This window comes from Manis pentadactyla, chromosome 18, assembly GCF_030020395.1.
Source record: "Manis pentadactyla isolate mManPen7 chromosome 18, mManPen7.hap1, whole genome shotgun sequence".
Lineage (NCBI taxonomy): Eukaryota > Metazoa > Chordata > Mammalia > Pholidota > Manidae > Manis > Manis pentadactyla.
Genome location: NC_080036.1, coordinates 24,754,688 through 24,780,659, shown reverse-complemented (window position 1 = coordinate 24,780,659; position 25,972 = coordinate 24,754,688). Strand labels below are relative to the sequence as shown.

Genomic DNA, 25,972 nt, shown 5'->3' with positions numbered 1-25,972 from the left:
CAGCATGTCTCCATTATCCCCCCCCCCCCCCCCCCGTTCACACTGGTTTATGGGACAATAGATGCTTCTGGCCACGTATGTGTGAGAGAGACCCCCTGGGCTGTAACTGGGTAAGCAAAATCACAGCTCAAAGTCAGATGCTCCCCTAAGACCGGGTAAGTGCATGCGAGTGAAAGAAACAACATGGAAATTCAGTGCTTTGTTCCGGAGGGCTTTTCTCATCATATTAATGGAATTTTCTTTCTTTCTTTTCCTTCTGCTTGTTTGTCAAATTCTAAATTGTCAGGCTTCACTGAGCCCCGCTGAGATTTTTGACCCATCTGTGCAGTTGGTTTTACTTATTTATTATTATTTTGTTTCACTTTCAACATTTCATTCAGCCATGACCCTGAACTGAGACTGATGAGCTTTATGCACCCAGGGATGTGTTTGCAGAAGGGTTAAATCGCCTTCATTACCCCCTTTAATGAATGATTCTTTTGTATCCAAAATATTTCTTTCCTTGGCTGGTCCCAGCCACAGTGCCCTAGAGTTCTTTACTGCCTAAATGAGCTTCCAGCCTACCCAGTATCTGATGTTTAGAAGAAAATTGAGGATTAAGTAGGAGGTATTAGAGGAAAGCATCGCCTGCTAAAAAGAAGCCAGAACGGCACAGTGCACAGAGACCTTGGGGGCAGTAGGAGGTTAAGGACTTTTGAATCTATTTTAAGGGTCTCAGGCTAATAACGTATTATCCTAATGACCTTCATGCCCTACTCTTTGGGGGAGGCGAGGAGAAGGGAAAAAAATCTTTAATTGTCTGAGTGGAAAAATCCCTTATCAAATCCCGGTGATTTTATTCATGATTTCCTGTTAATCCTCAACAACCTGTCGTGTTTACTAACATCTGAAATAGCTACACCTCCTCCCCGCTGACCCTACATCAGTCAGTCTTTCTTTGAGAATAGCTTTGGGAGTTTTGCAAAAGTCGATATGTATCTAAAACCCGACAAGAAGAGAATCATCAAACTGAGGCAGAGCAAACGCAGAGCAGAGCCAGAGAATGAAATGGGGGTCACCGGGATCAGCGACTGGCAGGAGTTCTGGATTTGAGAGGCACACATTGCTACTCAGGGAGGCCAAAGAGTGAGGAGAAAATGTGGGGTGTCGGACACTGTCTTAGGCGAGCTTAGGGTTTGGGAGTGGCGGGGCTCCAAAACAGAGCAGCTGCACTTCAGTGTGTTCATAAAAATGGCTTCCACCTAAGTTTTTTTCTTGGAAAAAAAAGTTCTCGTCCTTAATTTTCAAAAAAATGTCCTAAGTAGATTGGTGTCTCTTCCACTAGTTGGAGGACAGGGATGGGCGAACGGAGAGGAATCTGGGGGTCTTTAACACCTCACCCCCAAAGCCCCCTCCCTCCTGCCCCCCAGTCTCTATCACCCACCCCACAGCCTCCCCCTGAAAGTCTCATCTGGCCTGGCAAATCTATGAATTTATCCTTGTCCTCACCCCCAATTTACTCTCTTATATTCAACTCTTCCTACCAGATTACATCCTCCCAAGGTCTTGTAGCTAATGCTCAGTCTAAAATACAACCTGGAAATATCTTTACTTCACCAAGGTTCAAATGTTTGTCTTCAGTGCAGACCCCACTGATGCAGATTTTTATACTCAGGTTAACAAAAGGAAACAAAAAAACGAGAAGAGACTATGCCAAGATATCAGTGGGACTCATGGGGGAAGAGGATATTGACGATTCTATTTGTTCTGGACTTTCTAGATTTCATTCAGACTTTTCCGTAGTTTGTATTCCCCACACACCCTACTATGACTTTAGATATCAGGGAGAAACAAAACACCTGTTACCCTTTGACAGGAGGTCCAGGGACCATTGGGGAGGCCTCTTGTAAACCCCGGTGGGCAGGGCAAACAGTCTCCCCAGGTTGCCATAGTAGCCAACTCACCTTTTCTGTCTGAGCCCATCGCCTTCAATGTGAGTTACCTGCCCAGCCCCAGAAGGCATTTGAGGTCACGACCACCTCTATAAAGATGTTCATCTTTTCAACAGGAAGGCCCAGAGCCTTCAAGCCTCAAAGATTGAACTTCTCATGGGGACTCTTTGGCCCCTTGATGGACTGGTGGAGAAATGCTTGGTGACCCAGATCACGATACCCGCAAGGAGCCCACTGCTCTGCCAGTTATTTGGCAAAACCAAAGGAAGTTTTCATCACTGCTTTTTTATTCCCCATATCTGAGAACTTCATCACCCCTTCAAGGGTGAAGTGACGACTTACAGCAGAGGAAATGTGGGAATCTGCAGCACAGAAATGAGCCGGCACTTTACAGCCACAGCTCTAGGAATGAGACATGCAAATCAGTGCAGACCTCTGAGCTCACCCTCACCATACTCATGTTCCCTGCATGGCCATGCTGTGCCTGCTCTGTGGGCAGACCCTTCAGCTGTACTTTTTTCTGGAGTCTCTGCTACCACTCAGAGCTCCACCACTTTCTAGCTGTGTGACCTTGACCGTGTCACTTCACATCCATCACTGAGACTTACCTGAAAAGAATAATCTTCCTTCCTTGTACAAGTATTGAGAAAATTAAATTAGGTGAAGTGTATAAAGTAGATAGTTTGATGACTAGAACCTCAATACCTGGGCCTGTTATAACTGCTATCACCATCATGATGAGCACCATCTATGTATTATTCCAACCTCGCCTACATTATTATGGACAACAAGTACCAAATTCTCAGGATATGAACACTTTTGACAGCCTCATGCAAAGAACAGGAGCTCCAAGATTACATAGCTGTTGACTCAAATTTTGGCTCTATCTTTTAAGTTACTTAGCCATTTGGAACTATATTTCCATTATCTGCAAGTATCAAAGCAAGATAGAAAAATGAAAGGTGAACATAATTAAAGCATCATCGTTACAAGTCTGTTATAAGGGATGATAGCAGAGCAGAGCACCTGGCCCTGAGGACATGCTCAGTACAGGAGAATTTCCTTCCTCAAGGATGACATCCAAGCTTTACATACATTTCACCAATGAGAATAGATGAAGGAAAAGTTTCAAAATAAGTCAAATGTATAATCAGGGTTCTTCAATCCTCCTGTAATATCACTGACTTCTTACCCCAAATGGCCACCAGTTGTATATTGCTAGCATCTGTCCCCTTTATCCCAGGGACCCTTATGGACAATGTCCAGAATGTAGATCTTTATAGTTCCCTCTCTGGCAAAACCTACCTCAGTTGGGTCCCACTGCACTAAAGCTTTTTCAGAAGACCGGTTAGTGCTCTAAGATCCTCTTGCTTGGTGATGGTTTAACAGCCTAACCCTTGCTTTTGATAAGACACCTATGAGTGGGAATAAATACAAGGATCCCAGGCCCCCATCATTCTTGAGAACACAAACCATGTTCAGCCACACAGCATACTACATATGACGTTGCTATGCCAAGAAATGTTTGTCCAGGAAGATTAAATAGCTTTGTTATTTGTCTCAGGAACTTCATGAAAATCCATTCATATGAACTACTGACAATGCTGCTATCTACGCTTTTCAGGAGAGCAGCCCCTTCTCAGAGCAGAAGACCTACTCAGTGGGGCTTCTTGAAAATCCCATTTGCTGTCCCAGGTTTGCTCCGAAACTCCCTGTTTGCTGTGTCCCGCGTCCCTGAGCAACCGTATCGCACACTTTCTGTAACGTTCCTCCCTGGAGCTCTTCTTCGGACACAGGACTAAAACTCAAGGCAGGGGTCACCTTGACATCAGTAAACAAGACGCCTGCTTTTGCTACACATTATGATAGTGGTCTTTTCAGAGTCAATTGAGAGATATTTCTGGACAAAGCAGTCTTTTACTAGACTTCTAAATCCCCTTATAGGAATGAGCTGCCCACTTTGCTATTGTAACACCAGTTACAAATATGGAGTATTTATTTACTGCATGTTTCCTATGTGCTCAGCCCTGGACTAATCATTCTACATGGTCATCTCATTTATCTTGGAGATAATGAGTGGTACGTTCTGCACATAGAAGTTGCTCAATAAGTGTTGAATGCATTAATGGCGGCACCTCAGGTTTTGTGTGTATGACCATGGTGCTTAGAGAGGAGCATTATTTTCCTCCTTTTATAAATGAAGACACAGACGCTGAGAGAAGGTAAAACTTATTTAAGTCTGAAGAGTTTCTATAAAGGGCATTTCTAGGATTCAAATGGAATCCCCATCTATCTCCAAAGCTGACATCCTGCATTGTTATCCCCAAAGCTCTCCACGCTGGTTAGGACAGTTTCCACTTTTTTTACAACCAAAGACTTTTTACCCATTACCATGAGAACAAACTTCTTTGGAAAGGCTGATGGGGCTAAAGCTGGTGGCAACATGTGAAGCCTGAGGTGTGGAGGGGCTTTTAACCAAACCTCACTGAGCTCAGCCTCTCCACCCAACCCACTTATTCCACCTTTCCACCTGCTCAGCTCCCACCAGGCCCCCAAGGTGTGGCGTGAGTTGATGCTTAGCAGGCAACTCCAGATTTAAAGGTCCCAGTAAACGGCCTGAGGCTCTTCGGGTCACTGGAGATGTTTGAGGGCCTTCCTGAGACTCAGCCCAGGAATCCAGCCCAGAGCAGGAGCGCAGCGCCCTGCAAGAGGAGGGGACGACTCGGCTCCCCCTTTCCCCCGGGGCCGCCCCTGGCAGCCGCGGTGGTGGCTCTGTCCCACAGGAGGAGCAACAGCATATGTACTGCAGCATAACTAATCTTAATGTCATCTGTAATGGAAATCATACTCGATTATCATTAGCTCAAGGAAAAATAATGATACTGAATTAGCCAGCAGGTATTTTTTTTTTCTGCTTGTAGAAGAGACACATTTCAGTAGACTTGCCTAGAAAGTAAATTTGGTTTCAAGCAACTCTTGTTTTCCCACTGACTGCCTTCCTACACTTAAAGATGCTCTTCCTCAGCTCCAGGAATGGGAGCAGACACCAGAGGGATTAGCTTTCATACATCGTTTTGAATCTAAACTCGGCTGCCTTTTTTTTTTTAATCACCAGTTCCTTCTAATGCTTTTCCATCCATACATTCCCAGACCACAGGAATTTCTCTGCTCTCAGGAAAGCCTCTGAATCCACAAAGGGCTCTTACCCCACATGCCCCGGGCTTGCAAGTCCCCAGAATACAGCATGTCTGAGAGAGAGTATCAGACTGCAACACTGCAAGAGAAAGGGCTGCAAACACTGACGTGATCCAGAATCCAGACTCCCACTGCTCATTCCTCTGCATCCCCTACGACAAGGCGATCTCATCCTGTACTTCACCAGTCCTGAGGCATATATTTTTTCACATTTTAGCATTCCCAAAATAAAGGGGCTTCTAGCCAATGAGGGCGTTTCACTGATAACTGGCAGTGTTTTTTTCACTATTAGTGGCACACGAAAAATGGTGCCTCTTATAGTCAATGACCTCTTAGATTTGAGGAAATAGGATTAATTTTTCAGTATCGTTAGTTTAAAGGTTCTCTAAAATGAGCTGGTTCCCAGCAAGAGGTGATCACTTGATAGGTTTGCTCTGCATATGCAAATAAGCAGAGGCACTTTGTCCTGAAAGCCAGATCTTGCTGTGGTTGGGCAGGCAGCAAATTATCCACCAAAACCATGGTCATACACACAAAACCTGAGGTGCCACCATTAATGCATTCAATGCTTATTGAGCAACTACTATGTGCAGAATGTTCCAGGCACTACTGTAGGCACTGGGGTATTGCAGCAGGAAATGAGATGGGCCGTGTCTGTGCCAGTAAGGGGCTTGCATTCCCATGGGGGAGTTCATGAGATGCAGATCCAAATAGGCTCACACACAAAAGGAAAAATGATAGGAAAATTCAAATAGTTATAAATGCTACAGTGAAGCTAGAGTATGAGGCGGGGAAGCTACTTTAAACTGGGGTGGCCAGGGAAGACCCTGTAAAGAGGGGTGTTAGTGCTGAGACCTGAATGGTAGGAAGGTATCAGGATGCTGAGACCTGGGGCAGAAAATTCTAGAAATCTTGAGAGCACAGCAACTGGAAAAGCCCAAACTTGGTGAGGAAAATCACAAAAAGTCTGGGGAATAAAGCCAGACGGAGGAGGGGAGGGAACACTAAGAGGTGATTGAAAAGGAAGGCAGGGGTCAGAATGTGTGACACCCCCCACTTTGATACCCTTCACAGTGGGTTGTACAAAAGTGAGGGACCTGTCAGGCTGAGATTTCCTCACTCTCCCTTTAGTTGCTTGTTTTGTCACCTCTGCAAGAAAGCCCTAAATAATGATCACTTGCATGACCTAAATTATCCCAGGAGTTATCCTACCCCTCCCACTATCCCTTTGGGTCCTTTCAGAAAGGCTTCCTCCTGGGTTCACTTTGCCATTTCCACTGTCCACTCATCAGAAGATGACACCTAGAGAAGAAAGTTAGGATTACTCCAGGAAGGGGGAAAACAGAGACCTTTCCCGCCCGCCTTTCTGTGTCAGTTGGTATGTGACACACCTGCCTGTCCGTGGCTTTGCCTGCTTCTGGCCAGGGTACAGACAAGCAACACGGACTGAAGGAATACCAATCTGCAAAGTGCTGCAAACGTCACATGCAAATTGGTTCATGCTGCGTTGTGCCTCCAGGCCTAGAGGGTGCGCTGCAGTGAGGCAAAGAGCGGATCCTCTGTGCTCCTGGCTCGCTGCCATCTGGCCTTAGGTCATCCGATTGCATATCCCTGGAAAAGCACAGGCTCCTCGTTTTAACTCAACTCCTGTCACTCCGGAGCCTGGCAGTCCTCTGTCCTACCACCCTGCCTGTGCCAGCAAGAGCTTCCCAACTGGCCTCTCTGCCTCCATTACCCGATACAGCTTACTGAAGCACAGCCTGGACGCTGTCATCCCCTACTTACAAAAATGTAATGGTGCCAGGGAAATCAGAAGGTCTGGGAGTGCCAGGGGTCTGCTGTTCTTTGGGTATCACTGCATGGGGGGGATGGGACAGTGGTTGCCAGGCTGTGTGTCCCTGGATTGAGGGAGGGGCCAGGAGGAGGCTGAGCGGGGTCTCTAACCCCCACTGCTTCACCATCATCTGTTTTCAGGCAATTGCTCTGCAAATTATTTCATTTAAAAATAAACAGCTCTATTTCTCTTTAAAAAAATTAAATAAAAGGTTTGAGACCCTCAGGGAGTGACATGAACATACAGATTTTAGTCCCAATATGCCAAGTGCGTATTACACAATCTTGGGCAAATGAGTCAACCTCTTTGCATGTCCATGTTTTCTCTAAAGAACAGTTTCTCGACCTTCTACAGTTAGCATTTGGGGCTGGGTATTATTTCTTGGCAAGGGGTGGGGAGCTGCCTATGCAGTATAGGAAGTTTAGCAGCATCTGGCCTCTACTCACTAGATGCCAGGAGCACCCCCAGATGTGGCAACCAAAAATGTCCCCAGACCTTACTAAATGGTCCCTCGGGGCAAATCACTCACAAGAGCCACTGCTATACAACAGTTAAATAGTTCCCTGTCTTGCAGACTGCAGTGAAAATTAAATGGGATCATATATGGAAAGGTGCTTTGTAAACTGCTATTATTAGAAGTCTGTAGAAACATCTGACTTACACCTTGACATAAACAAATAATTGTACAGTCAATCCTAAATCTGGGAACATACTATCCTATACCCTCAGAGCTGCAAGATGTTTATCTTCCTATCTCTTTAAATCTTTGTGATGCTTTATCTCTGTCAATCCACAGACAGTCATTCATTATGCCAGGATGTTACAAATTCTAAAATCTAAACCCTTTAGAGCGCAGCCTTCCTAGATGTTAACCCCTGATTCCCTGGAATGACAATAAAATAAGCTGAATGGGCTGAATCTGCTTTGCTCCTTTTTTAACTTCTTTTCTGGAAAAAGCTCCTGGAGAGAAGAGAGACACTGAAAACAACTGTGTATCATCTAATGCTCAGGGAGGTGTTGGGAGATGACTTGACATTGCAACAGACCATATACCTTCATATGACTGATTCCTGAAACTCCCAGGGTTTTCCAAGTGGTGGTGATAATAAAATGAGTGTTGATCTTTAGAGATCAATGTAGAGATGTGCTAAGATCTACCTACCACTTTCCTCCCATGACATGAACAGCCCCCTGTTTAAACCTTAGTAATTATCCTTGGAGGGTATCATTTTCACCGCTTTACAGAGAAGGAAACTATAGCAAAGTCACCAAGGAACGCGCCCATTGTGGCTATGATTTGACTCCATAGCCTCAGGAGAACCAGCGTCGAGACCACTGTGCAAGCACCATCCTCCACCGCGTCTTGTCCTAGCAAGTGAGAGCTTTGAGCTTTCAGCAAACACACAACACCTTCACCCAAGATCCTGAGCCTCCTTGAAGAGGCATTCATATGGCTGTTGAAAGAACACCATGGCCCAGACTTACGGGCAGATACTCAGGGAAAGCCCTGCAGAAAAACTAGTTCTTAAACCAGTGCCAGATCACAGTGATAACGAACATACCCAACATGGCCAACAGAGCCCACAGGAGAATCTCAGCCCCTCCCCACCTGGAGACCTTTCTGGGTTCTTTTTCTACCCTGCTTGCCCTGTGCCAAAATGCCACAAATACAGAACTGGGAAGGTATAAATTGCTCTCCTTGCCTGTGCTTGGGGCTCAGACCTTTGGAGATCACTCTCCTCCAAGCTCACCCATGTGAAATAAACCTCCACCCTCCAAGACCTCTGAGTGCTGCTTGGTTCTTCCGTCAGCGATCCAGTCCAGGTTTCCCAGTTTTCCATTACAACAGGATAACCTGGTTAAAAGACAGCCCCCTGCAGGGGCGAAAGAACCAGGATTGGTTGCAGTCTCATCACAACAATATTTTATGTAGCTACCATGACCATCTATAGCTCCGTTAGACCGAGTGTGGGTGCCTCTGAGCACCACAGTCACCATCCTGCCCATTCGAACAACCACTATAATCCCCACTGGATGCTGAACCTTTCCATTTAATTAGATTCAGTGTAACTACGTAATTAGGCCTCTAAGTCCCAAGAAGAATAAGTAAGAGGTCCTTGACTAGGGCTCAAGGATGGATATGCTTTGGCTCTTTCTCCGAGTCAGACTTCACTGGCTCTACCTTACGGCCACCACCAGATAAAAGAGCACACTTTTCCAACCTCCTAAAGGGAGCTCCCACCCATCTTTAAATTGTAATGTGAGACAGCAGACCGAGGTCTGAAAGTGTCCCTGAGAATATTTATTTCAGAAGTTTTCAAACTTGATTCCTTCAAGCCATAAGGAACCTCCGTGGACATTTCTCAGTGTTGCTCAAGAGCCACGGAAAGGGGAGGCGGCGAGTTAAAGGTCAGGCCGTCAGTTACAGGGGCTCCCCCTTGTATTCCCATTTTATCCACTTTAGATAAGTCATTTCCTCCTAAGATTTCATTTGTTAAAAAAAGGATTCTTCTCCTACAAGATTCTCTAACTCCTCGCCTTGTGGATCCCTCTCATTTTTGGAAAACCAAATTAAAGGCAAGCAGAACGATGAAGGACACATTTAAGGTCACACAGCCCATCGATAGAGTCCAGGTTTCTGCCTCTATGTGGAGGGTGGGAATCATCTTTGAAACATGATTTTCTGCCCCGGAGACAATCACGACTGAGGTCAAATTGCAGCTCTCCACCTGTGGGTCCCTGGGAAAAATCCTTTACCTCCCCTCACTACACCTTCTTTGTATGTAAAATGGGGATGTAATGTGCCCGGCACATGCCAGGGCTCTGCAGGTAGCCATGATCCTAATCGTGGCTATGTTAATACCCAGTAATTCTCTCCCCACTCTCCACTGCGTCCAGGGCTGGCAGCAAACGCATTCTCACATGGGATGAGGGGTGTCTGTGGGTGTGGGGAAGGCAGACGGACAGTTTCCTCAAGTGGTGTCTTGGGTCTTAGCAGCACAGGCAAGGAAGAAAGGTGGCTGCAAGATTTGCTTCCGTTAATCAGAGGCAGGCCTCCACACCGCTGCCTGGGCTGCTCCCCGCCCTCCGGCAGTCCCCTTCAATCACGCTCACATCACTGGGAAGGCTGCAAATGCCAGAGGCTTTTCCAACCCCCGGCCGCACTCGGCCTGCCTCCCTCCTCCCAACTCCCTTAAATAATGGCTGAGCAAATGCCTCTGAGACCATCTTCAGCTAATTTCCTTCAAGACATGCAAACTGCTAACGCTGGGAAGCGCAGATAGTGTGGAATAGCAAATACGGTCAAAATTAGATTAAAATAACCTGCTGATAAACAAATTACTCACCGAGAATAAATACTGGATGGCCGAGGCCGAGATAACTAAAAGAACAGCACCACCACATGGCGGGAAGAGGAACTACGGGTGGTGCTGTCTGGCTGGTCCACCCACCCAAACCACCGGGTCTGACCAAGGGGGCAGGGAAGGCGAACGAGGGGGATAGGTACCATCCTGCGCTTAAACTTTTAAAAACGTTTTATGTACTTATGCAAAAGACAAAATATTTGGCAGAGAGGCCTGAACTCTGAGCCAGGAAAAAAAAGCAGTGTGCCAAGTTGAACACGGCATGCTGGAACAGCAGCCTGATTCTTCCCACTCGTTTCTCTTCCCCTCCCCTCACCCCACCATTCACCAGCCTCGGCTGACGGTCAGCCACGCAGCAGAGAGCCTGGCCCCTGGCACAGCCGCGCTGGTGTGTTGGGCACTTCTTGGCAGCTCCCATTCCGACGCTTATGGGGGCCGGCCATGTAAGGTACTCTCTTCTAAACTAAATGACAGGTGCTCTCACCCGAAAAGTCCTTCTACTGCTTAGCAAGTATTTATTTAGCTTCCTTTCAGCTTCTGGTCTTCCGTCCTTTGGACTAAATGAATCTACCCTTGTTAATCTCTTCTTTAAGTCACAGGGAGCAGGCCCCAGGCATCTAGAGACTGGCAGTAAACCCTGTAGCCCAGAGACTGTGTATGCTCAATAAGCTCCCCAAACCTCAGTTCTTACACCTGCAAAATGGAGATTATGATACCTCCTTGGTAGGCTAAATGTATAGGCAGTGGCGGACACCCTAAGGACTCCATAAACGGTAAAAATTTGTTGTTGTTACTTCAATCCAACAGCAAGATGAATGCAGCATGTTATTCTGCATTCCTCCATGGTCATTGATCACAGGCAGCCCATCCCACTGTGACAAATGCAAATATCTATCAATATTATTTGAAGCAGATTTTTGGCTCATCAGAGAAATATATTGCATGTTCTCCAGAGGTTACGGAGGAAGAAAAGCATTCAGGTCTACAATCACAACACAATGTGATTCTTTCCGGAGACGGTAATTGGGCTAGCCTCTCCAACTAAGGCATATTGAAAGTATATGTATGAGGCGTAAGTCGGGAAACTGGAATCCTTCCTCAGTCAATATTAATGTGTTGACAGGTCCTCTGGGCACAGCCCAAGGCGAGGTGTGAGGGATCTGGTAGAGACCCAGCCCTCATGGAGCCTTAGCCAGTAGGGAAAATGCATACATATATACACAAAAATGCATACATACATATATGCAAAAGTACAGGAATCACTAATTACAAGTATAGTTAGTTCTTAGAAGTAGACATACAGGGATCTGAAAACGATTTCCCAGGGACTCTAAGGCTGGGCGAAGGTGGGGTTTGGGTAGGACTCAGAGAACCTCTGATGGAGGTATTTGTTCTATGACCTAAAGAGGGAGCCTGTGTTAGCTGGACAGGAGCCCTTCAAAGTCTCAGAGATCTGCATGGGTCACTCCCTCTCGCTGGTCCCCCACTTCCCCATGTGAAAATCCACCCAGAAGAGGAGGTGCCTAAAACTAATTTTCTGGGATATAGACAACAATTTTGTATTGTAACCATCAAGCTTGCTAAGAGAGAGCTCTGGATTATTCCAACCACTAGAACGAAATAATGTGATGTGATTAGAGGTACAAATTATTGCTATAATGACAATCACATTACAACATATAAATGTATCAGAACAACATGTGCTAAACTAACACAATGTTACATGGCAAATATGTTTCCATTTTTAAAAGATGAGTTAGCTCTTGGGTTCTCTGGAGCCCTATATTTTCGTGACTGTATCTCAGGTGACACGTTGGAAGGATCAATGGGAGATGGACAGGCAGGGTTCAGAGCTCGCTATTCAAAAAAAAGGAAAAAAAAAAGAAAGTTTGAGCTCCACTACATTAAGCAACCTCCAAGGTCTTTCCCAGCTCTGCTAGCCTGACTCCGTGGTTCTCATGTGCCCACTGTGTGGGCAGAACTCCGGGGCACCATGCTTTTGCCAAGGCAGGTCAGAGACCTAGAAGCCAGGGGAACAGATTCCAGGCCCAGGTGGGAACACAGACTGTGCATGTGGACTGCATGGACCCACTGCTACCTCTGTATGGTCCGAAGATCATAGGATTCACAATGCCCAGCCTCCTAAAACATAGATTGCCCATCTCAGAACTCCTCAGAGCTCCTAGAAATTCCACAAAACCCTCAGTTTGGTGCATCTTAAAAATGGCCCTTCTCTGACATTCTGCGGTCAAGGGACTCTGGCCAGCAGGCCCTCCCGCTCCTGGACTGCCGACTGCTAGGCCACAGTAGATGGCCACTGAGGGTATGAAGGTGCCTGTCCACGATCAGGGCTCTAGGCACTAGAAGGCCCTCCCTTCCTAGCCACCCACAGCAACAGGCTGACTGCAGTCCCTGTGGGCCAGCCAGACACAGCATTAACTAGGAAATCTGTGGGAAGTCTCATCTGCCTGCCAGACTTCCCATTAGCTGGCTTGCATCTCTCTCTCCTCCTTCCTTGATTCGCAACACCCCTCCTGAAAGTCCAGGGAGAGGAAATCCCAGGGCAAAATACCTCTAAAAACTGAAATCATTCAAAGGGAGAAATCAAGTTTAAAACCCGTTTATTGCTTACAAACTGCAGTCCAGGGCCGTCTCCTTCCTCTGCTCCGGAGGAAGGAAGCAAGCCAGCCAGCCAGCCAGCCCCTCCCTTTAAGCTCTCAGGTTCAGACACACCCTCGGTGGCCCAGGTAATTTCCCATTGATGTAGAGGTGAACTTCTCTGCACCCTTGAGGATATGCAAATGCACTAAAGCCAGGCGAGATATTCTGCAAATGTTACAATTTTACCCACACCTCCCCACGCCCCAGCTTCTGCAAACTGCCCGACTCTTCCGAATGGTTAACTCTCAAGTTGGGAAGTGGCCTAAAGTGAATCCATCCTCTTCTTCTTAAGATTTGGGGCTGGACCCAGAAGGTGTTTTAGGTGTTTCCTTGTTGCAAGAATGTGACCTTTAAATCTGGGCAGCGAGGTGAATTCTATGGCATTAACTGAAGATTCATCCCTGGAACCAGGACAAGTCCGGCAACCCCACCGCCACAGGCCAATCCCAGGGCCACTTCCAATGCTATAGCTTCTCAAGCCTGCATTTCTGCCCTCGTGCTCACGGAAGGGGTGGTGGGGAGCAGAAACAGAGAGGGAGATGTGGAGCAGACAGTGAGACGAGGAGGAGAGGATGAGGAATAAGAGACAGCAGAGGTACAGCTGAGAGAGAAAGGCAGGGAAGAGGCAGATCACAAGAGGGAGAGACACCAAGGAGAGCAGCTGTTTGGGCTTATTAGAGAAAAAAAACTGCCTGCAATAGAAGCAGTGCTTCTTAATCAATGCTTTATTAAGTTGTGGTAATAAAAAGCTAAATGTTTTTCATAGGGTAAAGCATAAAAGGGCAAAGCTCTCAATGCAGGAAAATAGAAGTAAGGTCTGTGCATGGGTGGGTGGGGAGGAGGGGAAATGATACACGGAGAGGCAAGGGACGTGGATTGGACCATTCTAGCCCATGCATGTACCAAAGGGCCCTGGAATGGGCCATGACTGTTGAGTTTTTACATCCTAAATTGTTGAGATATTTGGAAAAGAGACCTAGGACTTCCAAGCTGGTTTTGCCTGCCGTTGCTCAGGAAGGGAAAGAGATGCAATGTGGCTGGTGGTTCCTTTCTCTCTCCCTGCCACCCACCTGTCTTACACTGGCTTCTCATACGGCAGCCACTTCAGGGAAAGCGAGCTGTAGCCACAAAACGAAACTGGGCTGTGCCAACCCGGTGCTGTCTCTGTTCGTCATCACAGTGAGCGGCTCCAGCCTCCCTGATCCAGCAGACCCGCTTTCCCTGTTACTAATGGGGGCTGCCTACAGCCACCCACTACTTGGTAGGAATCCCTGACCTCATATGCCCAGAAACACGGACTGGCCCCAAGCTGGTAGATGTGTCCTTGAGGCTTTATTTTGACCCAGGAACGCTCTCCCTTTGTGACATAATCATAGAGATATACTACAACGGCCAGCGAGTGTCAAGGCCAGACTAATCACCAGGTAGAAGGAGTGTGCCTTTAGGAGCTAAGGTTCACATAAACATTCCCAGGTACCAGCGCCAGACGGTGAGGTTTTGAAACTGACCTGCTGCATTTAAGTTCAGCTGACAGAAAGCCCCCTGACAGACAGTCCACGTCAGGTGGTCTTAACTAAGCCTGAAGTAATAGAGAGCAATTTTGTGGTGCTCATCTCCCCAGCAGCAACCCCCACCTACATGAACTGGAACCATCCTTGCCCACACCCCCCGTGCCATGCAGTACTTTGCTTAGGCTGGTAGAACACCGATGGCCTCTACTGCCCCTCCCCAAATCCATGGCAGGCTTTGCTACTTAAACACAATCCTCTCTGCTGCTGAGCTCAGCCATGGTCTCCGAATCCTTCTAACTACACATGGGGAGTTGGTGCTCATAACAGAACCTGTTCGCCCTTCTTGTTCTCAGATCCTCTCGGTCTCCAGACATCCAGAATTTCTGCATGTTCATAATGACTTTCCGCCATTGGTATTCCTATCTCTTTGGAACACATAAGATTGATGCCAATGCTGAGTTTAAGATCAATTATGCAAGAAGGGCATTTCTATGAAATGCCAGTAAAGGTATTCAGAGAGGGCTCATTTGAAGCCTTGAATGGGCTTCAGCTCATCTATGTGGTCAAATACACATCTGCGATTCTCAACAGGGGGAAACTTTGACCTCCCAAGGGACATGTGCCAGTGCTTAGAGACAGTTTTGCTCATTATGACAGAGAGTGCTACCAGCATCTGGTGAATGAAGGCCAGGAACGCTGCTAAACGTCCTGCAGGACACCAGACAGGCCTCAACCGAGAATCATCCAGTCCAGATGCAAGGGTGTCAAGGTTCAGCTATACATTAAGGCTGAACAGCGGTAGGAAGAATGCTACAGGATCTCTCGTATTGTGGAGAACCTAAGACCTAGACAAACATCTGCACAGACACCTCAGCAGAATTAGCAATTAGCCCTATACATCCTCCTGATGGGACAACAGAACCTGTTTTATATGTGGAGGACAGCAGGTTATTAGTTCCCTGGCAGTCTGTTAAATGATCAAAACTACAAATGTTATGATCATTGGTCCTAAGCATGGGTTGATGGGTGCAGGAAGTAGGGGCTGGTATTGCCATGTTTATACATGCCAATGCTAGAAATCATTCATTCATTTTAAAGTTTAGTCCACAAATATCTTTCAAGCATTCCATTGTGCTGATGCAAGTAATACAATGATCAACAAAGATGATCCTTTCCCACAGAAGTTTGGGGGCCGCAGGGAGAGAGGAACAACAGCATCATCAATAGGGTGGGATCAGTGCTGAGATGGGAGAGAGTGTGGAAGCTCAGGGGAGGAGCATCCAAGCTGGCAGTCAGGGCAGGTCTTTCAGAGGAAATGACGTCTGAGCTGAGCTCTGAAGGGAGAGCAGAAACAGAAACTCTAAAAGCTGAGCATGCTTGGTTGGCTAAGCATGGTCAGTGTGTTGAGAACCTGGCTAATGTTCTAACCCTGGGTTAGTTGATGTCTGCACTGGCTTCGGTTTCTCCTGGGCCCGTGCATCGTGTGTCATGTGGAAATAGTAACTGGTGTGTGATTACTTTCAGATTGTTACACGTGGCAAATGCACTATAATCAAGATCCACAGGCTGAGACCGGTGTGTGCATGCAGAAGGGTAAGTTCAGGGCCCTTCTCCCATGACAGATCTCTCTGCTGCCAGGGCTGGGCTGGGGGGGCACAGGAGAAAGCTACTCCCCAAGGCATTCAGCAGCTGACTTACCCAGCCATTCTCAGTCCAACAACCACCTTACCGTGTTGCCTCAAAGACCTGGCCTGTGATCAGGAGTGACAGAGTGAGTGGGTATATCCCGGAAACCAAGAAGCCAAATCCGGGTCAAGTTCAGCCCTAACTTGTCCACAAGTGGCAGACAACTTTTTCCACCCCCACCCCCCATCTCACGCACTTCCTGGCACCTCACTCTTCTCTCCCTGGTCTGCTCTGACCACCTTCACTCCGTCTGCACGTGGACCTGTGTATTGTATCGAGTTCTAACAAACCAAATGAATTCAGGCTTCAGTGCTTTCGTTTAGTCCACAAAAGGAAGCACCACGTGATAGGGCTCTTTCTCTGTGCTCATTCCTGACAGAGATGTATGGTTGGGGGAAGAAGGTGTTTTTATTTGTTTGATGTATTTATAAGTTTCATTAAAGTCCACCTATTACCCACAGGCCTCAGGCTCCCTGTAGAAAAACAAATAGCACAATGGAAGCAGCTAGTTTCCAAGGTGCCAAATTAAAACAGATGAAGAGGTAAGGCAGGGAAAAAATAAAAACATTAAGCTAAGACGTCTTCACTCCCAAATGCACGGTGCCTTCTATTACATTGCACGCAAGAAATTGACTCCCAATGTAATTAGACCAGGGCTACTAGGCAAAAATAAATAAATAAAAGAAGAAGAAGAAAAAGAAAATAATCCTCAAATTAAACCCCCACAGCTATTCTTTTGCAATCACTCAAGTAACTGAGAAAAGAGCCAACATTTTAATATAAATTTTCATCAGCATCTATACTGTCCAAGCAATTCCCAACACCCACCTTTCCAAGAACATAGAATCATGAACTGAGATGGGAACCAACAGCAAGAATCCTGCTTCTCACCCCATGTCATTACTGTTCCTTCTATAAGACAATCACTTGGGAACCTGGAGTTTATTTCTATTTATTAAAATAGAAATTTTTCTGCATTTTCTATTGATATATATATAATATTTACATTCTATTTATATATAATACTTATGCTCTATTTATATATAATTTCTACCTATAAAATAGAACTAGAGCACTTGGGACCAAACCTGACCAGAACCCGTTAAGGGCTGCTGGTGCTGTTAGAAGGCGCTGGAGAATTCCTCAGGTCTGCATAAACACATTCCTTGCAGAACCGACTCCCCACATGGCTTCATGTGCAGGCATGCCCACAGGGAGAGGTATTAACTCTCTGCAGCCTGTGTCTGGGACAGCCACAGGATTCTCCACCTCACCCCAAAGAGCCAGGAACGACTCCAGTGCCTTCCAGGTTGAAAATGAGCCATGGAGACAGAAGAGCATCTTTCACTTGAACACAGAGGGGAAAGAGAACCACTTTTCAAAAGAGGTGCTTACTGGATTTCAGCAAAGCCGCCAGAACTTCAGTGGCTGCCCTGGGGAGAGAGAAAGAAAAGTAAGAGTCAGTGTTCAGTGGTCTTGGTTAATTAGCCACGGATCCCAGAGCAGGCGTGCTCATTGCTGTCACTGAACCGTCCTGCTATTAACCAGGTAGCAGGCGTGCTGTTGATCACATGGCTGACTATCGAAGAGGCGTAAGTGCAGACATTGTGCCAAGCAAAGAGTCTGTCTTGCAAATGGGTCTCATGGGTCCCTCTGCTGCTGAAAACCTCTTCCCCTCCCCGTCTTGCCTCCCACTTCCACCCACTTCCTCATGCTGGGTCCTTGTTTTTCTGGAGCTCATTGCGGCCAGAGCTCTTGTCAGTCTCCTGAATTTGTCTGGAAATGCCGGGGGCTTTGGAGGATGGGCTGGGAGGGGTGGGCCACAGAGGCCCAGGGACGCAGCACTGTGGGACTTCCTGAAACATCTCTACCCCTGGGGACACCCTGGAAAACATCCTCACACTGGAACATAAGGCTGGTTCCTTGGGGTGGAAAATCATTATATCTGAGTTTTTCCCTCCAAATTAACTGTTTTCCTGCAAGGAGGAACTGCACAACCTTTGCCCTAATGGGAGGCATATGAGAATGAAAATGCCGTTGGCCTGTGTCTTAGTGACCCTTCAGTGTGTTCCCAGAGCCTGGGAGGGTCACACAAGGACCCGCTCGCCAGACAGAAGAAAACCTCAAGGCAAGGAGGACGCTACGGTGTGATTCTGGGAGGGAGAGCTTTGTTTGTCTGTTTGTGTTTTAAGAATAGTAGTATTTTGCCCCTTTTTGACAAGTAACTTATCCTCACAACCTGTTAAACAGTGCTCTATTCTCACCCCCTTCTGAGGATCAGGGAACAGGCCAAAAACCTGGATCACCCTTCCGAGACCACACAGTCGTGTGAGCAGAGCTGGGGGGCCCCAAACCCAGAAACCTCATTGCCCACCTGCTTCCTCCCCACCTCTTGGTCTCCAGAAGCTTTCTCACACTGGGCTCTGCGCTTAATGAGAGACAATTCTCTTTGCAATAGATTATCTAACAGTGAGTAGCAGTGCCAGCAGTGATAATAATAAATGAATGAATACGTAAAAAGAAACCAAGATAGAGTAGAAATACAGCACTTGGGACATCACCGCTTCCCACAACCCACAGAGGAGAATGGCAATGTAGTGGCCTGGCCCCCGTGAGCCCCAGCACCAGCCCGCGGCTGGGCTGAGCCCCGCTCAGTAGGACCAACACAGGCGCAGGGAGTCGGGGTGAGGTGGGGCTTCGCAGTGGGCTACGTCATCTACCTCCCCCATCGTGTCTTCCTCTATCCCACTTCCAGCCTCTTCAGCCCACTTCTTTGTAACCCCATGTAGTCTGGCAACAGTGGGTTGAAGAAGGAATGCCCTGATGTGTTGCTGGGAAAGTCGAGGCGCCCCAGTGCACGGGCCTGGCTTGGGCTGGTGCACAGTGGAAATCAGCACTGCGGGGAAAAGCAGAGGAACCACGTAAGCTCACCAGAGGGAGTGAGCAGAGGAGACAGCGGCGTGGCAGGGAAGATGCTCCAGCAAAGTCCCTACCCCGGCCCCAGATCATAGGCGGGGTTTGCAAGGGTGGCCTGCGTGTCTGATTTGCACTGCACTTTGGCTTGGGAAGCTCACTGATGAGATGATGATCCATAGACGGTGCTTCTGTAAGGGGCAAACTGGCGTCGGGAGGAGCAGGCAGAGGGCAGACCAGTTAGAAGGGGGTGAGATGACAATGCTCCAGACAGAAGAGCGGCTTAGAGGACAAACACACGAGATGGGTCCACGGGGCATCTGGAGGCTTGCTGCTCTAAGTGTGCATCTCCCACCAGCAAGCAGCCTCACATTCCCTGGGAGCCCAACAGAAATGCAAACCTTAAGCCCCATCTCTGGCCCGCTGAATCAGAGCCTTTATTCCAACAGATATGTGATAGGCTCATAAATGTCTGAGAACAGCTGGTTTAGAGGACAGCATCACTATGGCTTGGGTACCCCTTGATGTTGCGGGGAAGATTCAAGGTGTCTCCCAGACCCCAACCATCCAGAAAGTACCAAATAGCACGTTAACATAACAAACAGTTATGCCTCCAGGCTGTGACATCATATGGCAGGAAACCCCAGCTCAGTGTCCTGTCAGCCCAGGAGCATTCTCCCAGAGAACATTCTCAGGCGGACTCCCGCGTTCCCAGGAAGGTTGATTTCTTTCCAGCTCCTCACTGGGGAAGCAACATGCAGTGCAGCATGAGGCCCATTCAGGGCGATGACAGGTAGAAGGTTCGAGACCACAGCCCACTCATCTGAAGAGTTCAGATTCAATTCCATATGGAATAAGAGGCCATTCGATTTTTTTGGTCAAGGGGGTATGGAGAAACGAGACAAAGTTTGTAAGCAAAGACTTAACAAGATTTGATAGCAGGCTAGTGATGAAAGGCAAAGAAAACGGAAGTGTCAGAGATGGCCTGAAATTTTTGGCTGAGATAAATGGGAGAACAAGAAAGCCATGAATCAACTGAGGAGGGAAATGGAGGTGTGTAGAGAAGATCACCATTCTGATTGGGGGCATGCTGAGCTGGAGAGGATGGGGCTAAAGCTTCAAGGGACAACAGGGAGACCTCGGGGATACTGCAGGCTCTGTTTCCGATTACCACAAAGAAACAAATACAGCAACAAAGTGAGTTCAGTGGATTTTTTGATTTCCCGGTGCATATAAAAGTTATGTTTACACTGTCCTGTAGTCTGTTACACGTGCATCGGCACTGTGTCTAAGGAAGCAATGTACAGAACTTTAATTAGAAATTACTTCATTGCTAAAAAAATGCTAAGAATCATCTGAGTTTCCAGTGAGTTGTAATCACTGATCACAGATCACAAAAAGTTTGCAGTGTGGTGGGAATTATCAAAATATGACACAGAGACATGAGTGAGCAAATGCTGTTGGATAAAAAGTGGTGCTGAGAGACTTGCTGCAGGCAGGGTTTCCACACACCTTCAGTTTGTGAAACACAACATCTGCAAAGTGCAGTAAAGCGAAGCACAAGACGACGAGGTGTTCAGACTGCCGCTGGAAACAGGTAGAGAATTCTGGAGAGATCCAGAGTTGGACATATGTACTTGTGAGTTGCTATAGTAGCAGTGATCATTGTAGACAGGAGAACAGGTTGAGATCTGTGAAGAAATTCAATCAAGAGCAGAACAGAGGGCTGGCCCAGGAAAGCATGTGTGCGAGAGAGAAGGAGACACAGAGAATAAGCAGTCCAGGGAGCAGGAGGAGACCAGGGAGGGGATGGAGGGAGGAGTTTAGTTTTGAAGCTAAAAGTCCTTTTCTTGTCCCAGTGTTTTTCAAACTGCAGGTTGTGACCCCATGGTGAATTGTAAGATCAGTTTTATAGGTATTGACTAGCTTTATTCGTGAAATGGAATAAATTGGAATGGAATAGAATATATCGGAGTCATTTCATGTAGTGAGGATTAGCATTTATCTGGAAAATTTGTGTTTTAATGCACATACGTACGTATGTGTGCCTACTGGGAATGTGATGTAAATGTTTTCCTTAAAAAAGAAAAAGCTTGTGAAGATGTCATTTAAGATACAGAGTCCATATAAGACCTGAGCAAGAACAAACGTCTAGAATCAGCTACAGGACTAATGAGCACACAGAAAGCATTTGATCTCCTGCATGATGCTGGGATCCACGCACTGGGCCATTCACGTGGATGTCACCAAGGGGCTCTTCATTTTTCGTCTATTTAGAGGAGTTCCGGTCCACTGTCTGAGCACTTGCTCCTCTGCTGCTCCCCCAGCACAACTCAGCACGTAAAACCCACCAGAACAGAAACAGCTACTTTGTCGGCCAACTCTAAGCAGCTAAAATTTTAGCAGCTGAAGTTTGAATGAGTAAGAAAATATTTAGTTATTTCCAATCCAAGAAACCAGGCCCACTGCACTGAGTGAGTGCACAGGGGCCCCCCTCTGACATCTTTGGGGTGTTAGGCCACCCCTGGCTGGTTCCGGACGTTCAGCACTCATTGGTCCGGTAGTTTCACTGATTTTGCAGGAAAGGGCTTTTTCACAGGGCACCTTTTAAAACTTTTTAAAAGTTCAAACGCACATCTATCATCCCGCATTGTTGAGCTTCCCAGAGGGATGTCCATATGGGATTGAAAGTCCAAATACCAAATCATCCTCCCCCATCAACTTCACTGAATTTGCACCACTGAATGGGTCATTTCATAAATGTTTGCAGGACATCTGGCTCCCAGAGAGCCACAACACCCAACGGCCAAGTGGACTGGCCTCTGCCCTGCCCGTCTTCACAATGTGGTGGGACAGCTCTGCCAAGATTCTAGAGGCCACAGGTCACATCCACCCACCTCCTCAGGAAAAGCTGAGCTTAAACCATTGGCAAATGTATAAATATTCTCTTGTCAAGAATTTAGCAAAAAGCCACAGAATGTAAACAACTCCATTTACTTCTTCAAGTAGAAATACATTTTAAAAGCCTTTGCAATAGTCTTTAACAGTTGTCACCATTATTTGGGGAGCCCCTGTAGATGCCAAGCCCTGTGCTAAGTGTCCTACCTACATGATTATATATCACATTTCATCTTCACAGGAATACTGGAAATGGAATTATTCATCTTGTTTTACAAATGGCAGCAGTGATGTTCACAAAGGGCATGTGATCTGGCCAAGTTCCTGCAGCTAGCAAGAGGTATCATTGACAGACAAGTATACATCTGCCTGACTCCAGGTCCAGTGCTCTTAAACTCTCCTCCTGTTAATATAGTCCTAGAAGGAATCTAAAATATCTGTCAACACAATTTCTCTATCGCTCAAATAATGATTATACAGTTCATGCGGTCTGATGACTGGTCCAAGGCCATAGGATTAATATGTCACAGAGCCAATGAAGCAAAAAACTTCTCCTACTTAAGTCTAGTGCTTGACTGTACGTGCAACAGTTTAGCTGAAGCTTGAGTGGATTTAGATGCTCGGAGGTAGTCACAGAGACAAGGACAGAGAGCTCGATGGGTAGCAAGCCACAGAGGTCTCTGAATGCCGGGGCTGAGCTGCTGGATCGGCAGTTGGAGGGATGGGGTCTGCAGCTTCAAGCGGCCGCTTTGGTGGCCTTGGGTCCTGGGTTTATCTGATCACCCGGAATCTCAGTTTCCTCATCGGTAAAGAAGACAGAGCAAAATCTAACTGATGGGTTGGTGTGGTGAGTGAGACAAAGAAAAATTAAATTATGTTAAATTAGAAGTCTACCACAATCCTTAAAATACAGCATCAACTTGCATGGCATCATGGGTAGAACCAGCACTGAATAAGGAATATGGGTTTGCAGATGGGGAACCTGCAGGACTGTTCACTGCCAGTCAGGAGAGATCCCTGGAGAAAAATGGGTTCCTATCCCCAGTGCAGAGGAACAAGATGATCAAACTATCTCTTGGAAGTCAAATATTCTGTAGTTCAGATGACCTAGCTATAGTGACTGCCATGTGTATTAGTTTACTATTGTTAAGTGATAAATTTCTACCAACTTAGCAGCTTCAAACAATACTCCTTTCTTATCTTACAGTTCCCAGGGGGCAGGAATCCCATGGCTTAGCTAGATCCTCCGCTGATGGCCTTACAAGGCAGCAATCAAGGTGCTGCCTCCTCTACAGTCTGCAAACTCCAGAAATCAGGAAACATTTAGTTTTGAGTTATTCTACCCTTACCGTTTAATAACATTTGAATACAGAACACCATCAAATGTTTGTTGAACCTTTTCCAAACATTAGGCTCTGGTCTAGGAGTTTCATGTATGTTATTCATTCATTCAACAAACATATATTGAGCACCTACTTTGTGCTGGGATAAACTGATAAACCAAAGATTCTTGCACTCAAATGGGTTAGAGTTAAAGGAAAGAGTTAATAGATAATAAGTTTTTTTTAATACATTAAATTGGTATTCTAAAATATGATAAATGTTATGAGAAAAAGAGAGAAAGTAAGAACAGGGTAACCAGATCAGGTGTGCAGGGATGGGTTGCAAGTTTTCAAAGGTCAGCTAAAGTTGGCCTCACAGAGAAGCCAACATCTAAACAAAGACATGAAGGAGGAAAGGAATCTGCCATACAAGTATCAAAAGGCAGCATGTGCAGATGCTGGAAGATGACAATAGGCCTGACTTAGTCAAATAACAGCAAGTTAAACAGGGCTGTAGGGCCAAGAAGGATGGTGAGGAGTAACAGCTGCCATTCATGTAGGGCCTAGAAAGCACAGGAAAGACTTTCCCTTCACTCCAAGCCGAGGAGTCTCTCTAGGACTTTGAGCAATAATTTCGTAAGTTTTGAGAAGATTCCTCTGGCTACTCCATTTTTTTAAGAAAAAGAACTCTAGGGAAGCAAGAGTAGAAACCAGAAACAGACCAGAAGTAGAAACCAGTACAAATCTATGTGGAACAAACCAAATACAGCCACAAAATAAAGAGAGCTACAGACAATGATCAGGCAGGATTTATTCTAGGAATGCAGGGTTGGTTTAATATCTGAAAAAAATCCACCATACTAATAGAAAAAAAGGATAAAACCACACCATAATCTCAACAAATACAGGAAGAGCAGTTGACAGAATCCATCACACTTTCAGGATAAATACTCGACGTACTAGGAATGGAAGAGAACTTTCTCCACCTGCTTAAGGGATCTACTTAAGACCCACAGCTAACATGACACTTGGTGGACAAAGACTGAATGTTTTCTCCGTCTAGGCATGAAAAAGATAAGGATGTCTGTAATTAGTATCTCTGTTCAATATTGCACTGGAGGCTCTAGCCAGAGCTTGTGAAGATGTCATTTAAGATACAGTGTCCATATAAGACCTGAGCAAGAACAAACGTCTAGAATCAGCTAATGAACTGGCAGCTAATGAGCACACAGAAAGCATGCATATTGGAAAAGAGGTAGTAATACTATCTGTACTTACAGATGGGTTGTTCTTATATATAGAAAGTCTTAAAGAATCCACTAAAAAACTATCAAAACAAATAAGTTCAGCAATGTGGCCATGAAAAAAGGGTATTATACAAAAACTGTATTTCTGAATATGAGTAATGAATAGCTCAAAAATGAAATTTTAAAAAAGCAATCTCACTTATAAAGACAGCAAAAAGAATAAAATTCTGGGAGATAAACTTAACAAAAGGAACCCAAGGCTTTTCCACCAAAAACTAGAAAACACTGTTGAAAAAATTTTAAAGATCTAACTAAATAGAAATCACCCCAAATATCGGCTGTCACCTAACCACAGCTATAGTCCCAGAATTGATACATCCGTGGCTACTCTATATCTCCCTTAGACTGTTCTTCAGCGTATACTAGAGAGATCTTCTCAAGAACGTAGCTACATTTTGAATTTAGAGCAAAGAGGATTTCTTGACAGCTTGCTATGAGAAGTAACATTAGCTCAGTTATTTCTCACAACAATTCTCATTTTACAGATAAAGGACTAATCCAGATAAATTAACCTGCCTGAAGTAATATTAAAAGCAGCAGAACTGGAAGTTGGCCTTGTGGCTGTCTGACCCCAGCATCTGGACACACACACCCCTGCCACCCATCAGCATGGGAATTATGTGGCCAAAGAGCTTCATCAGGGGGTTTGCAGAAAGAAGCCCCATGGAAAGCACTGGAAAGGTGTTCACTTCACTCCAAGCCAACGCGTCACTACAGGAGCTTGAGCAATGATCTAACAAGTCTTGAAAAGATTTTTCTCTTGGGAGGATTATTTTTTAAGAAAAAGAACTCTAGGGAGACAAGAGCAGAAACCAGAGAGAGACCAGAGTAGAAAGAAGGTGGGACGTGGCCCTAGAATGTAACCTAGAGATGCCAGAGAACAGGCTGTGGGGTGTGGGGGTGTAGCAGCAGAAACAGAAAGCAGGGGAAAAAAGAGTTAGCTAAATAACAGGTGGATAATGCAGGGATCTTGACAAGGGATGAGCACATTGCCTGCAGAGCACCGGCGCCCAGAACGCCATCTGCTCCAGTCCCGGCCTCCTGCCTGGCTGGAGCAGGAATAACAGGATGCATAAAAGGATACACACATGCACAAGCCAGGCCAGGTTACCAGGGAACATGGATGACAAATGGAGCCTGCTAATCACCATGTTCACGGGAGAGAGGAAAACAGAAATGGAAACCGCGTGGTGGAAGAAGACAAGCCATGGCCATGTGGCACATAGGTTGATCCTGATCCTGTGCCCAGCATGGAACTTGTCCATTTTTCTCTGGGAAAAAGAAAAAGAAAAACCACCACCCCAATTCCATGCAGATGCTGTCAAAGGCGGTTTGTGGGAGCCATTACC

General features: G+C 46.2%; 1 protein-coding gene across 19 annotated transcripts in view; it reads right to left on the bottom strand.

Annotated features, from left to right (window-relative positions):
- The window catches only part of AGBL1 (AGBL carboxypeptidase 1), an 834,111-nt gene that overhangs the window by 707,252 nt on the left and 100,887 nt on the right, over window positions 1–25,972 (bottom strand). For all 19 annotated transcript variants that reach the window (XR_008994688.1, XR_008994687.1, XM_057494793.1 and 16 more), the window contains exon 6: window positions 17,579–17,616. Coding sequence is in view for 17 of the 19 variants with exons in the window: in XM_057494793.1 (XP_057350776.1) it covers window positions 17,579–17,616 (38 nt within the window). In the remaining 2 variants the exon portion in view is untranslated. The remainder of the gene's footprint in view (window positions 1–17,578; window positions 17,617–25,972) is intronic.